Source organism: Lissotriton vulgaris, chromosome 3_1, assembly GCF_964263255.1.
Source record: "Lissotriton vulgaris chromosome 3_1, aLisVul1.2, whole genome shotgun sequence".
Lineage (NCBI taxonomy): Eukaryota > Metazoa > Chordata > Amphibia > Caudata > Salamandridae > Lissotriton > Lissotriton vulgaris.
The window spans coordinates 1,958,318,332-1,958,330,100 of record NC_141689.1 but is presented as its reverse complement, the minus strand read 5'-3'; the positions used below and the strand labels follow the sequence as shown (position 1 = coordinate 1,958,330,100).

Here is an 11,769-nt window from a genome sequence, read left to right as displayed (position 1 = left end):
AGGCCGCTCCTTTTCTACTTTGGGTCCTAAATACTGGAACTCCCTCCCTTTAGCACTAAAATCAGAGACCAACCTACTCCGCTTCCGTAAGGCTCTGAAGACTCTGCTTTTTACTAAGCGTGAACAATAGTCGGCTGTGGCCTCAAGTCAGGTGATACACCCTCCTTCTTCTATAGTCTATCCCTGGCGCCGGGAAACCCATTGTGGGTAGCTGTGCGCGGTATAAGCTTAAATAAATAAATAAATAAATAAATGGTCCACTACTACCAAAATGAACCAAATAAAGAGAAAACGAAGACACTATTGTCAGTGTCGTAATCTCAGAGGCTTGGGGGTCACGTGGTTTTTATGCTAACCGGGTTTCGGGTATTCCGACGTGAGGACAAGTCAAACATGCAGCGGAGGGTTTTATCAGGGTTAGGCAGGGTCAGGGGATCCGTGTAGGGAAATCAGTACGAACTGTGGTATTTAAATTAAAGCCCGTTCCTCACTAACCCACCCGCATCCGCCCTCTCTAACCTCCTCCCTCCTCCCTGCTCCCGTCCCGCACTTTCCCCAGAACCCAGTCACTCACCAGGCCTGCCGTAACTCTCCTGAGTTACGGCCGCTTGACAGCCTCCTCCGGGGGACACCACCACTCTTCACTCCAGTGGTCTTCCGATCCTTCGGCTTCTCCGGTGTCGTCATCCTGGTCCCGACCGGCGTCTTCTTCCTGGTCCCACTCGGCGTCTTTCCTCCTGGTCCCGCTCGGCGTCTTCTTGCTGGTCCCGCTCGGCGTCTCTCCGGCTCTCCTCGTTTCCGGCTCTCCTCCTGTTCAGCGACCTGCAGAGGACGGCCCGGGACCAGGGTTCGATTCCCGGCGCGGCAGGTTTCTGGACCAGGGTCAGCGGACTCGATAATTCTCTCGCCTCGGTGCCCACTCTGATCAGTGATCACACTCGGCAACTCTGGGCATTAGCTTGCCTCATCTTCACTAACGGCCCCACCAGACCGCCGGGGATGCCTGGTCTCACCCTGGAGATACCCATTAAGGGACCATCTCTCAGGGAAGCCAGGAAGGGTTTCGCAGCGGTCGAAGCGCCTTGGGACCCTACGGGTAAGTAGTGCGCTATATAAATGCCAATACATACATACAATACATTCTCCCTGGGCTGTGTACCTTTTCACTGGTGCAAAGCCAATGGTTCCGGGGTTAACCCCTCCTTCCGGTTGCTCGTCCTGTCGTAGGGAAATACGAGAGACGGGTGTAACTGGCTGATGCGGTGTTGTCCTCCGCAGCGGCGATCGGTGTACATGGAGCCTGGCTGACGTCCCCACAGGTACATTAAATGGGAAGAAACGGGTCCCTGGGTCTATCCCCTTACAATGGACTTTGGGAAAGGGCCTTGCCAGACTTCCTACCCTTCCTCTTGGTACTAGGCTCTTGGGCCATTTTTTCAGGCTCCAAAGTCCCTTGACTTTCCCTTAAGCCTTTTGTGTTCTGGTCGAGACACACCTACTCAGGGAGACCCAACATTGCTGCATGAGTCCTTCTCTCCACCGCTGCAAAGGGCAGAAGTTTCAAGGTCGTTGCCCAGTAGACACTCCACTGGGATGGCAGAGGACACAGATACTTTAATCCCTCCCCCACTCCAAGTCTACCTCAGATATGGAATGAGACTTGGTAACATTGTCAGAGTTTACTGTTTGATGCACCTCATCAAGAATGATCTGACCTGGTGAAACAAACTTAACCATGACCATAACCATGGTGATGCTGGCACCTGTATCCATCAAGGCCTGAACTTCAGTCCCATTGATTCCTGGTCACTGTCTGTACTTTACAATGCTGCCAGACCAGTGGACCAGGGGTTCAAGTTCCACCCCAACCATAGAGACTAAAGTGGCTTCAGTGTAATCCTTGCAATCCCAGGGACAATGTCCACCCACATCCCTACACTGGCAATGCCCTTGGGAGGGTCACCAGTGGGTGACTTCTTGGTGCATGCAGAGCCCTCCAGTGGGCCCCTCTTTTGCCCTGGCTATTTACAGTCATAGCACACCCAAGCCTTTGAAGGGCCATAGTTCTTTCCCATGTACTGCCTCCCCTTTTACTGGAATGTGGATCTGGGCTCCCCTTCTTGGGTATCTTTTGGGGACTCTTTGGGGTTTTTTATTTTTTGTTTTACTTGGCCCCATCATTCCCCAGCAGTTGACCCCTGTCTTCCTTTCTCGTGTTCACCACCCTGGGACTTTTTGAGCACCTTAGTGTGTGCCCCTTCATCAGCTATCTTCTCCAGCTCTCTAGGGCTAGATAGCTTAGAATCTACCAGATTCTGGTGTAACGTTGCTGAGATACAGTTTGTAAGTATGTGCTCTTTAACCATCCCGTTGTAGAACCCCTCATAGGTATCCACTGTGTTACTCTTAATCCAGCCTTACAGTGACTTAATGGAGGCATCTACAAAGTCCACCCATGTCTGAGTGGACCCTTGTGTGTGTTCCTGAAGTTTTGTCTGCCCTTCTCTGGGGTGAGACAAATAGCTAGATGAGTGTATGACTCATCTCATGAGTAGATGTGGGTGTATGACTCTGGCAACGCATCCTTCAGTATCATCATCCTATTTCTCCCTACTGTTGGAATCAGTTTCAACAATAAGAACCCCCAGTGTTGGCTACCCACACTTCTCATGCTGAGACACCAAACAGACCTTCATAAGAGACAAGGTCCTCCAGAACAACGTGACCCACGCCAAGGAACTGTTCAATGTTATACAGCAGTGTACTGCAAAGCCACGGACATCACACCTTTCCAGGAACTCTGTGACAAGCACAGCTCCTACTTCCATCTGAAGATCAAGGACCTCTACGAAAACTTCAGCGAAGACAAGGATGAATACCACCCCCCCACCCACCACCGCCGATGAGCCGACCATCACGTCCTGGGATCCCGCTACCATCGAACTCATCACCGCGACCATGAAGAAAATTCACTCAGTAGCCCCTACGGACCCCTGCACACCGCACATATTCCACAAGGCCACTACCGTCATCGCACCTGAACTTGGATGCACCAGCAATGCTTCCCTCAGATCAGGCATCTGCCCAGATAACTGGAAACTGGCGAAGGTAAAACCCCTCCTCAAGAAACCAACGGCTGAGCCAACGGACCAGAAACACTACCGGCCTTATGTGACTCCCCTGGGGAGCGGGGGGAGTTGGTGTGCAGCTGGGTGGTTGCTCAGTTGTGGGGGTCAGTCTGAGGCACAGGCGAGAGAATTAAGCAACAACCCTTCTTTAACAAAAGGAATTCGGAAAAGTGCAGCCAAAATAAAACCAACTATATTACTGAGTGCACTTTGCGTATCCATTAACTTGTATCTACATTTCCCTCCCCAAAAGAGACTTCGCCCACAGCTACTACTGAATCAAGTGCAGAAGGGGTATCAGACCACGGCATATCAGGAGTAAAAACGCGTAACCACCACGGTTGGGCCCAGTAGTCCCTGATTGCCCTGTGGCCTGCTGAGAGGGGTTCTTCTGACAGGCTTGCTGTTTGAGAGGCTGCTAGAGGTATTCCTTGAAGCATTTAATAATGGTGCTCAGCCTAATACCATGAGGCAAGCTTAATTACTATGATCCGAACATCAGATAGGAAACGAATGGGAAGTGTCATATAGGTTGCTATCAAAGATCAATACTTACACAGAAATACTGAAGAAAGTGATAACTAGGAGACTGGTGCTCTTAGCTGGCCCACTACTACTCCACAAACAGTGCATGATTTTTTACCCATAGCATTCCCCATAATTTATGGAGGCTTACTTATGTCCTGATGTTATGTAATCGTACAATAAAGAACAACCTACTACTCATGTCCTGCATGCCTTGCAGGATTCAGAGCAGCACTGCACGCTTGCACTTCTTGACATTGAAAAGGACGTTGGCGTTTAATGCCTCCTTTTCTGAGCGAAACTTGATCATGCGTTTAACAAAGAGGATATAGGAACTGAGCAGGATAATAAATACTTGTAAGATGGAAGCTTGCAGTGGCTTATACAGTGAAGAGAATGTGGCATGTCGGGACACTGTTCGGCAGACTCTGAGTCTTAAGTGAAGACAACGAGTGAATCATTCGAGCGGGAGTAATGGTGAGAGCTACTGACTGCGGCGCCAACCCGCCTCACAATGGAAAGATTTCCCTCTGGCTGCCATGCGGCGCCTGCGGGGTGGGGCTGTAAGACAGAGGCTCCCTGCAGGCCGGTTTCTTTTAAATACCGTGAAGGACAACTACCAAAGGGGTGTTTAGATTAAAAAGAAACGCTATGGAGTGGTGCAGAGAGCGGGGCTAATTGAATGGCTCGAGTGAGCCGTCTAACGCCCATAACTGCATCTCTAAGATTTCGTGCAGAGGAAGGGCTCGCGCCAGACAGCTGCAGTGCAGAGATGTGAGCTCAGCCGCTGCCCCCACCTCACCCCTATTCTGTTCGGCAGACACCAGCTAGCATGTAACTCCTCCCAAAGAGAAACCGGCTCACATTGTAAGCCATTTAGGGTGACTGACTTGAGCATACAGCGCTGGAAACTCTAATATCACAATTTGTGCGTGCTTCTGCACGAGACTTTTGGGACTGCTTTTCACGAACGTTGATTAACGTTTAATATCTAGTAGTCAGTCTCCAGTTTGAAGGCGTGCATGCGGACTCTGAAAGCAATTACAATAGCTTGCACCCCATTGAATAACTTTTGCTGTGCTGAAAACTGATACTAATTACAACAGAATGGCTAAAATGCATATGTCACCAGGCATCACAGTTTTTTTTCAAGTGCATTCTTTCTTTTGCAGGAAAGTAGCCTCTCGTACGTTCTAGAACGTGTCATGCTTGGTACTTCTTCACCAGCTGCCCTTTATAATGCCCATGAGACATAAAATGTCCTCGATGTTTAACTTTCCTGCGTGTGTGGAGGGGTGGGGACTAAAGCAACGGGTGGGAGAGATATATACTTTTTAAATGCCCTAGTGTGGGAATATGCCCGGAATGTGTTCCTTTGATCAAATCATGTTTCCGATAATCGCGGTGAGCACTGTATCCACGTCGAGAGAGATTTGATATAATAAGGAGACTGGCCAATCAGAAAAGCAAATGCAGAGACGACCATTGAATTGCCCGTGAAGACCCCCCCAGTTTCACGGGTCTAATTTATTCTAGACCATCGGTCGTGCGTCTGTTTTTTTTTCTTTTATTTTTTTGAGAGCCGGGTGTCTAAATTCTAAACAAGTTGGAAAGAGGAAGGCAGTCCATTCGCACGGTTTCCAATTTGCTCCAATCCATGCATTAACTTGGAGAAATTCAGTTATATGTTTTAACTATGGACACCTCGCACGCAAAAACACTCTCAACACACCATTGTAGGGACCCTGCTTACGAATCAAAAGTAGGATGGAGTAAACTCACGTCAGCGAGATGCAGCTCTAATAACACATGAACTGCATCGGTCAATAATGCCGACTTATATTTAGAGGCACATCTTTGGAAAACCATTACAAAGCGGTCCATAAACAACATTTGGGTTTCAGTGGGCAGTTCCTAGTTTAAACACGCGTATTTTTTTATTTTTAATTAAGGCGAGATTGGGGTATTTTAAGAAACTGCTTTGAATTATATCGGCGATTTGCTGAAAATATTTGTTTATGTCTCAAAGAGACATTTCTCTCATGTAACGTAACTGGCTCTATTGTTCAGTGCTCTGACACCTTCGGGTAAAGTCCGCGCTTTATAAAATGCATAAAATAAAGAGAATGCAAACTATTGAGAATCGATAAATAACGTGAATTGCCACTACATAAGACATAAATGTGCAGGAACATATAAATGCAGAGACACGGAGTTTAGATGTAGGTACTTTCCAAATATCAACACACGAAGGTGGAAGTGCATCCCCCACAATTAAAGTTGCCGCCTTTTTTTCCCCCCTTTGTCTCTAAGCGGGTTCTTTACGTATACTGGCATCTGTATTTTTTTAAAACGCGCTACTCCGTCGCCTTCTAGCCAACCAGCAGCCTGGCTACTCGACCAACCCAATCAGCTCCAACCCCGCGAAATTTTAAACAACCCATCAAGCCGCCAGACTCCGCCCAGCATCCTCCCAGAAGCCCTAACCGGTTCCAACGAGTAGGCAAACCCAAGGATTGGAGAGCTGCAGTAACATGCTTTACCAAGGCTGCTGACGTCATCCATGGATTAACCAATCGAAAGGCACCCCTGACCCTGAGCCACTAACTTTTCCGGTTGAAAAGGGGACACGAAGCCAATGACGATCAAGTAGGCGGGCTTCCTGGGACTCTTTATCAAGCTGCTGTGAGCGGGACAATTGTGAATAACAAGAGGCGGTATTCCGTTTGAGTTAAGCCATTTCGCTGCAGCAAGACGAGGCGAACGGGTTCTTAAGCGTTGTCTTCTAGGTGAGTCACCCTTTCCGGCCTCGGGAAGTTCTTGCTATCTTCTCTTTTTCACGTTAGTTTTTCTTGTTCCTCCATATGTATGTGTGCGACAGGAATCTATAACGATTATTGTATTTAATTTTAAAATACACTTCTAGCTGTACTGGAGTTGTTCCGTGGTTTTTAAGTGTCGTGAGTGTGTCCTGACGTAGTTCGGAACGTGGCCTAATTGGATGAAAAACGTAAACTCGGGCATGAATTTCCTAACTTATATTTCTGATGGAGTAGCCGCATTCGGCCGTTGGTCTTGACTCTAATCTTTGGACTGTTTCTAAGGCCAGTATCAAGTTTACTTTTTGGCGGGTCTTTGTGTACCATTGGATTTGCTTACATGAATAAGCAGTGCTTCTATGTGTCGTGACTGCAGCAGGAGCGGCACTTGATCGGTGATCTTACCTTACAGTAAGATACTTGTTATTGAGTGTTATGGTGTAATGTGGCCGACTGTATCACACATGTGATTTCGCAATGTCATGGTTTTATAGTTACGTTGAGATTGTAAGAAATGAGCGTAAACGTATAATGTCGTAGCCGACTGTGTCACACAAATGTGATTCCGCAATGTAATGTTTTTTTTTAGCTATGTTGAGGTTTACGTTTAATAGTATCTGTTCGCTTTGCCCTCATGTGCGCGCCATGAGCACGCTGCTCTTGGAGGGTCTCTGACGGGCGCTGCTGTCTTTGGGCGGGAAGGGTAGGTTGGGGGAGGAGTCTGGGGGTGATGGCGGCCGTTCTTCATGCGGTGTCTTTTTTTTTTTAAATTTTTTATTTTAGGTGACAGATTAACTTCCGCCATGGGTAAAGGAGATCCCAACAAGCCTAGAGGCAAGATGTCCTCCTACGCCTACTTCGTGCAGACGTGCCGGGAGGAGCATAAAAAGAAACACCCGGACGCGTCGGTGAACTTCGCTGAGTTCTCTAAGAAGTGTTCCGAGCGGTGGAAGGTGAGTGCGCCACAAGCTGGCCCGCGCTTCCGCTACAGTTCTGGGAGGAGCAGTGGAGGGCGGTCCGAAGCGGAGGTGGGAGTGGTGAAGGGAGTAGGATGTGTAACTCGAGGTTGCATAAGATACAGCTGAGTGGGCGGGAGTCCCGAGGATGGGGTGGTGCTGGCAGACTGCCGCTGAGGAGGAAAAACAATTTCTTATATGTACTTCCGCAAGGGGGTGGAGTTTATTGCATGTTTCGTAGAAAATGGCTCTAGCCATTTTAAAAGGCGGGAAATATCCCAGCAAAAGAAGATCTTGGTCTAGTATAAAGCTGCGAGATTTCGTAAACCTTAGTTTAGGGTGTCTGGGCACGACTAGTTAGTGTATGTCTGACCATTTTCCCTCCCATTTCCAGACAATGAACGCAAAAGAGAAGGGCAAATTTGAAGACATGGCGAAGGGGGACAAGGTCCGGTATGACCGGGAGATGAAATCATACGTGCCACCAAAGGGCGAGACCAAAGGAAAGAAGAAGAAAGATCCTAATGCACCCAAGAGACCACCGTAAGTTTATTGCCTGACTTTTATTTTAGGACGTGATATACGGACTTGGACATGTCTCTTACCTACTGTTTCTTTCTATCCAGTTCGGCATTTTTCCTCTTCTGCTCTGAACACCGTCCCAAAATCAAGACTGATCATCCTGGCTTGTCAATTGGCGATACGGCGAAAAAATTAGGGGAGAAGTGGTCGGAACAGACAGCGAAAGACAAAATCCCATTTGAACAGAAAGCTGCGAAACTGAAGGAGAAATATGAAAAGGTAACTTAGCCATTTCACTAAGGCATACAAAGTGTGCCAGGTTTCCATGTGAGATCTACGATAAACATCGAACTGTTTGCAAAGACTACTAAAGTAGCGCTTGTTCTGCAGGCTACGGGGCCATATCAAGCAACGGCGTTATAATTATCACCGCAACACCTTTCTTCATAATAACCCCATGGCATATTATCAAGGACCGGTGTTGACATTATCGCCGTTTTATCGGCAGGAAATTTTAACACCGCTCCTTGATGCTATGCCCCCTCGTTTGTAGTCGTTGCTTGTGGCCGATAAAATACCGAACTACTTAATGTGCCCGCAGCATGCAAGTTTAGCAGCGGTAATCTTGGTTCAACAAGAATGTGCCTTCATTGTGAAAGACTTTATTAATAAAATTCTTTATAATATGTACACCACTGATCTCTGGCACCAAATTGGCCTAGGTAGTAAATTGCCCTAATTCGCCTAAATATCCGATTAGAATATAGTGGACATCAACAACTTTTTCTGAACGTTGGAAACTACTTATTTAGTGGAGGTTAGTTGCATGGGCGTTAACAGTAGCTCATCCCTTTGGGAAGCCGCATTGTTTTCCCTAACTTGAGACGCTGAGCATCACGAATTGAATGTTAACATCTTCCGTTTGCGTACTCTTCCAGGACGTTGCAGCATATCGTGCAAAGGGGAAGGGTGACGTAGGGAAAAAATCACCTGGAAGGCCAGCAGTGGCAGCAAAGAAAAAAGTAGAGCCAGAAGATGACGACGATGACGAAGAAGAGGACGAGGAGGAGGAAGAAGAGGATGAGGAGGAAGAAGAGGAGGATGACGAGTAACTTGAATGCCTGCTATGAGATTTTGTGCTGGAAGTCCATTGTTTTGCTAAGAATGTGAACTCGAGTGCAGCTCATTGTTAGCGCTGGTATACAAACTGTACAGAATTGTGTATAGGTAATGTGTGATTCTTTTAGGGAAAAAACTCCGTTTTTAATGTAAGTAGTAGCTGAGGTGCCACTTCAGTTAGTATGGATTCTGATGTTGTGGAATGTCTCTGCATATTTGCATATTTAAAAGGATTCTAAAGACTTCAAAATAAGCCCTGGTATGTCCATGTACTTTAGGAGTATCATAGCAGATTTTACATCCATGTAGACTGGTGCATTGTACTTTTCTAAACTTTTTTTTTTTTAGCAATTTTGTAATAAAAAGATGTATATTACCTTATTCGCATTTCATTTATCTAACGGGTTGATGTTTTGCTGGGTGTGGGGGTTGTAAAGGTTACTGTTAGATCAAAGCGGTCTATATAACGGGGTGTAAGGGGTCTCTTTGTATAAGACACGTCCCGCTTCCAGAGGATAATTGCTAGAGGGATCTGCAGGCAGTGGCTTTGAGACCTATTGAGACCAATTTGACCCGTGGTTTCACCACAGATTCCAGTTATATAGGTGCGCTAATCATGGTGAGAGAAATGTCTAGTATGCACTGCTTGAGACATGAAATGCTGTAATAAGCAACCATAGCTTTTTACGGAGTACAAACATCCCGAATCTCTGCCACAGGCCACATTAAAGGAGTCAAGTAGAACAAGCAAGTCTGGTTAAATACAAACGACAACTGACCTTGCTGCTTCTCTTCTGAAACCGTTGGTGACACGCTCAGGGGCTAGTTTGCGCTGTAGTCGCGCTTCGGCAAATAGTTAATCTGTGTTCGTGCCTCTTGTGTTAAGGCACTCGCCTGTCACTCGTATATGCCTCAAAAAGGCACGTACCGGACGGTGCGAGCTTCGCAACGAGGGGTGAGGCTGTCGACTAAGATGCAAACACTGCCCGAAGGAGACTTGCACTTTTAAGAACTTCTTGCAGGTACACATTACAGTGTGACATCGCACAAAATAATGTAAATTTGCCTGGTGCATAAGGCTGCACATCTGCTTGTACCCCCCCCCCCCCTTTTGTTGTGTAAGGTATGTAACGTTTTGGGCCGTTGCGGTTTTTAACCCGCATCTGGTATAAGCTAGTTCCCTAGAATATTGTACCGAGGAACCGCGCTGACGGACTGATCAGTGTGCGAATACAAAATGGTCTGGAATGGTGGTTTTAAAACTACTAGTTTGTCACTCAACGTGTCTCTAATTGGGGGAATATGGTTACCTTAAGCTTGGAGCTGTAGTAGGACAAACTAAAGTTGCCGAGTCACCAAGGCAGCAACTCGCTTGCTTAGTTTGTACAGTGGCCTTGCACAAATGTGTGCCGCCCTTGTTCAGGAATAATGGAAGCGTGCTACAGAGGATGGTTTCACTTCCACTTTGCAGAAAGCCACACTTGTCAAAGGGAGTAAAGCTACATTTAGTAAACAAATGGTCATCACCCATCTGACTGCTCGTGTTTTTTGTAGGCAGTGGGCTATCAAGCTCCCATACTCCGTGAAATCATCCGGCTGATCAGCCCAGACTCGGGGGAGCACACACGCTATGGCGATAACGCAGATTTGTCCGGCAAGTGTTGCAGCATGCACTGATCACCTGGGGAGCAACAGCCTGCAGAAGGGCAGGGAGCAGCACAAAACTCAGCGCTCTGCATGTCTAAATGTCAGAACCAGGCGGTTCCAATCTTAATAGAATTACAACCCTTCCTCTGTCAGAGGACTACAATCTCACTCAGTGGCAGCTGTCTTTAAATGGGCAGTCATTGCCTATCGATGCCAATTTCATACCGGCAACCCCAATTTGAATTTCACTTCCATGGGATTGACTTAATTCCCCCCTCAAAACTGGCCATCTACAAATTATGATTTTATCCTCTTCAAATAATTATGCCCCCCTGTGGGTAAAAAATATCTGCCCCCTTTGTCAAAAGTATCGAGTGTGTGGGGGGGGGTGGGGTATTAAGGAGTCCCTTCCAAAACAATTCCAGCTAGGATATAAACGACAAAATGTTAATGAGCCATTAGAGCCCCATCCTCACAATAGTCCCCTCCCCCAGCTTAAAGATTCTGCTTTAGGGAATCTCAAATTGCAGCGGCCACCCGGAAATACTCCCTTGTAGAGTCTGGCACGCCGACTCGACAAAAGAAGCCTGACCAACTTAATGTGTCTGATCTCACCGGCTCAACATGTCAACGGCTTTGGGCTCCTAACTCCAGCCATTGCTTTACCAAAGACATACATAAGAGTCCCATCCACTCTAACAACAGAGTGCGCTTTAGGTGGCTGTGAATGACATTGTGACATATTTACCCTACCAACTGTTGTCTAGGTTGTACCTTTAAATTCCCGATTGCCACAGGTCCCCATGACGGCGGTGCCCATGTTGCACTAGTGATAGCAGAGGATATCTCCTGCCTATTTCACCTCTCTCCCATCAATGCCTTATGATCATTACCGTTTTGAAACCGGCTCTGTACCTTCTAGATTTTGGGATGTGCTGTGTTCCCAGCTGAGTCCTTGATCTTTCTAATATACATTAATCAAGATGTTTTTGTGTAGTTTGTTTACCTATAACAAATATATAGATTAAATCGACTTGCATATTCAGTGTTTTA

The 11,769-nt window shown here is 46.9% G+C and overlaps 1 protein-coding gene across 1 annotated transcript; it reads left to right on the top strand.

Moving 5' to 3' along the window:
* The first annotated feature begins 6,308 nt into the window (after nt 1–6,308).
* On the top strand, nt 6,309–9,450 carry HMGB2 (high mobility group box 2). The gene is made up of 5 exons (XM_086962436.1): nt 6,309–6,442; nt 7,256–7,425; nt 7,823–7,971; nt 8,055–8,229; nt 8,889–9,450. Exons 2-5 carry the CDS (start codon nt 7,276–7,278, stop codon nt 9,060–9,062), a joined length of 648 nt encoding a protein of 215 aa, XP_086818562.1. The 5' UTR covers nt 6,309–6,442; nt 7,256–7,275; the 3' UTR covers nt 9,063–9,450.
* The last annotated feature ends 2,319 nt before the right edge of the window (nt 9,451–11,769 follow it).

Excerpts from the sequence above, each read along its gene's own strand:
- HMGB2 (XM_086962436.1), top strand. The coding sequence starts at position 7,276 with ATGGGTAAAGGAGATCCCAACAAGCCTAGAGGCAAGATGTCCTCCTAC. Across the intron at positions 7,972-8,054 it reads AATGCACCCAAGAGACCACC|TTCGGCATTTTTCCTCTTCT; the intron begins GTAAGTTTATTG and ends CTTTCTATCCAG. Across the intron at positions 8,230-8,888 it reads TGAAGGAGAAATATGAAAAG|GACGTTGCAGCATATCGTGC; the intron begins GTAACTTAGCCA and ends GTACTCTTCCAG.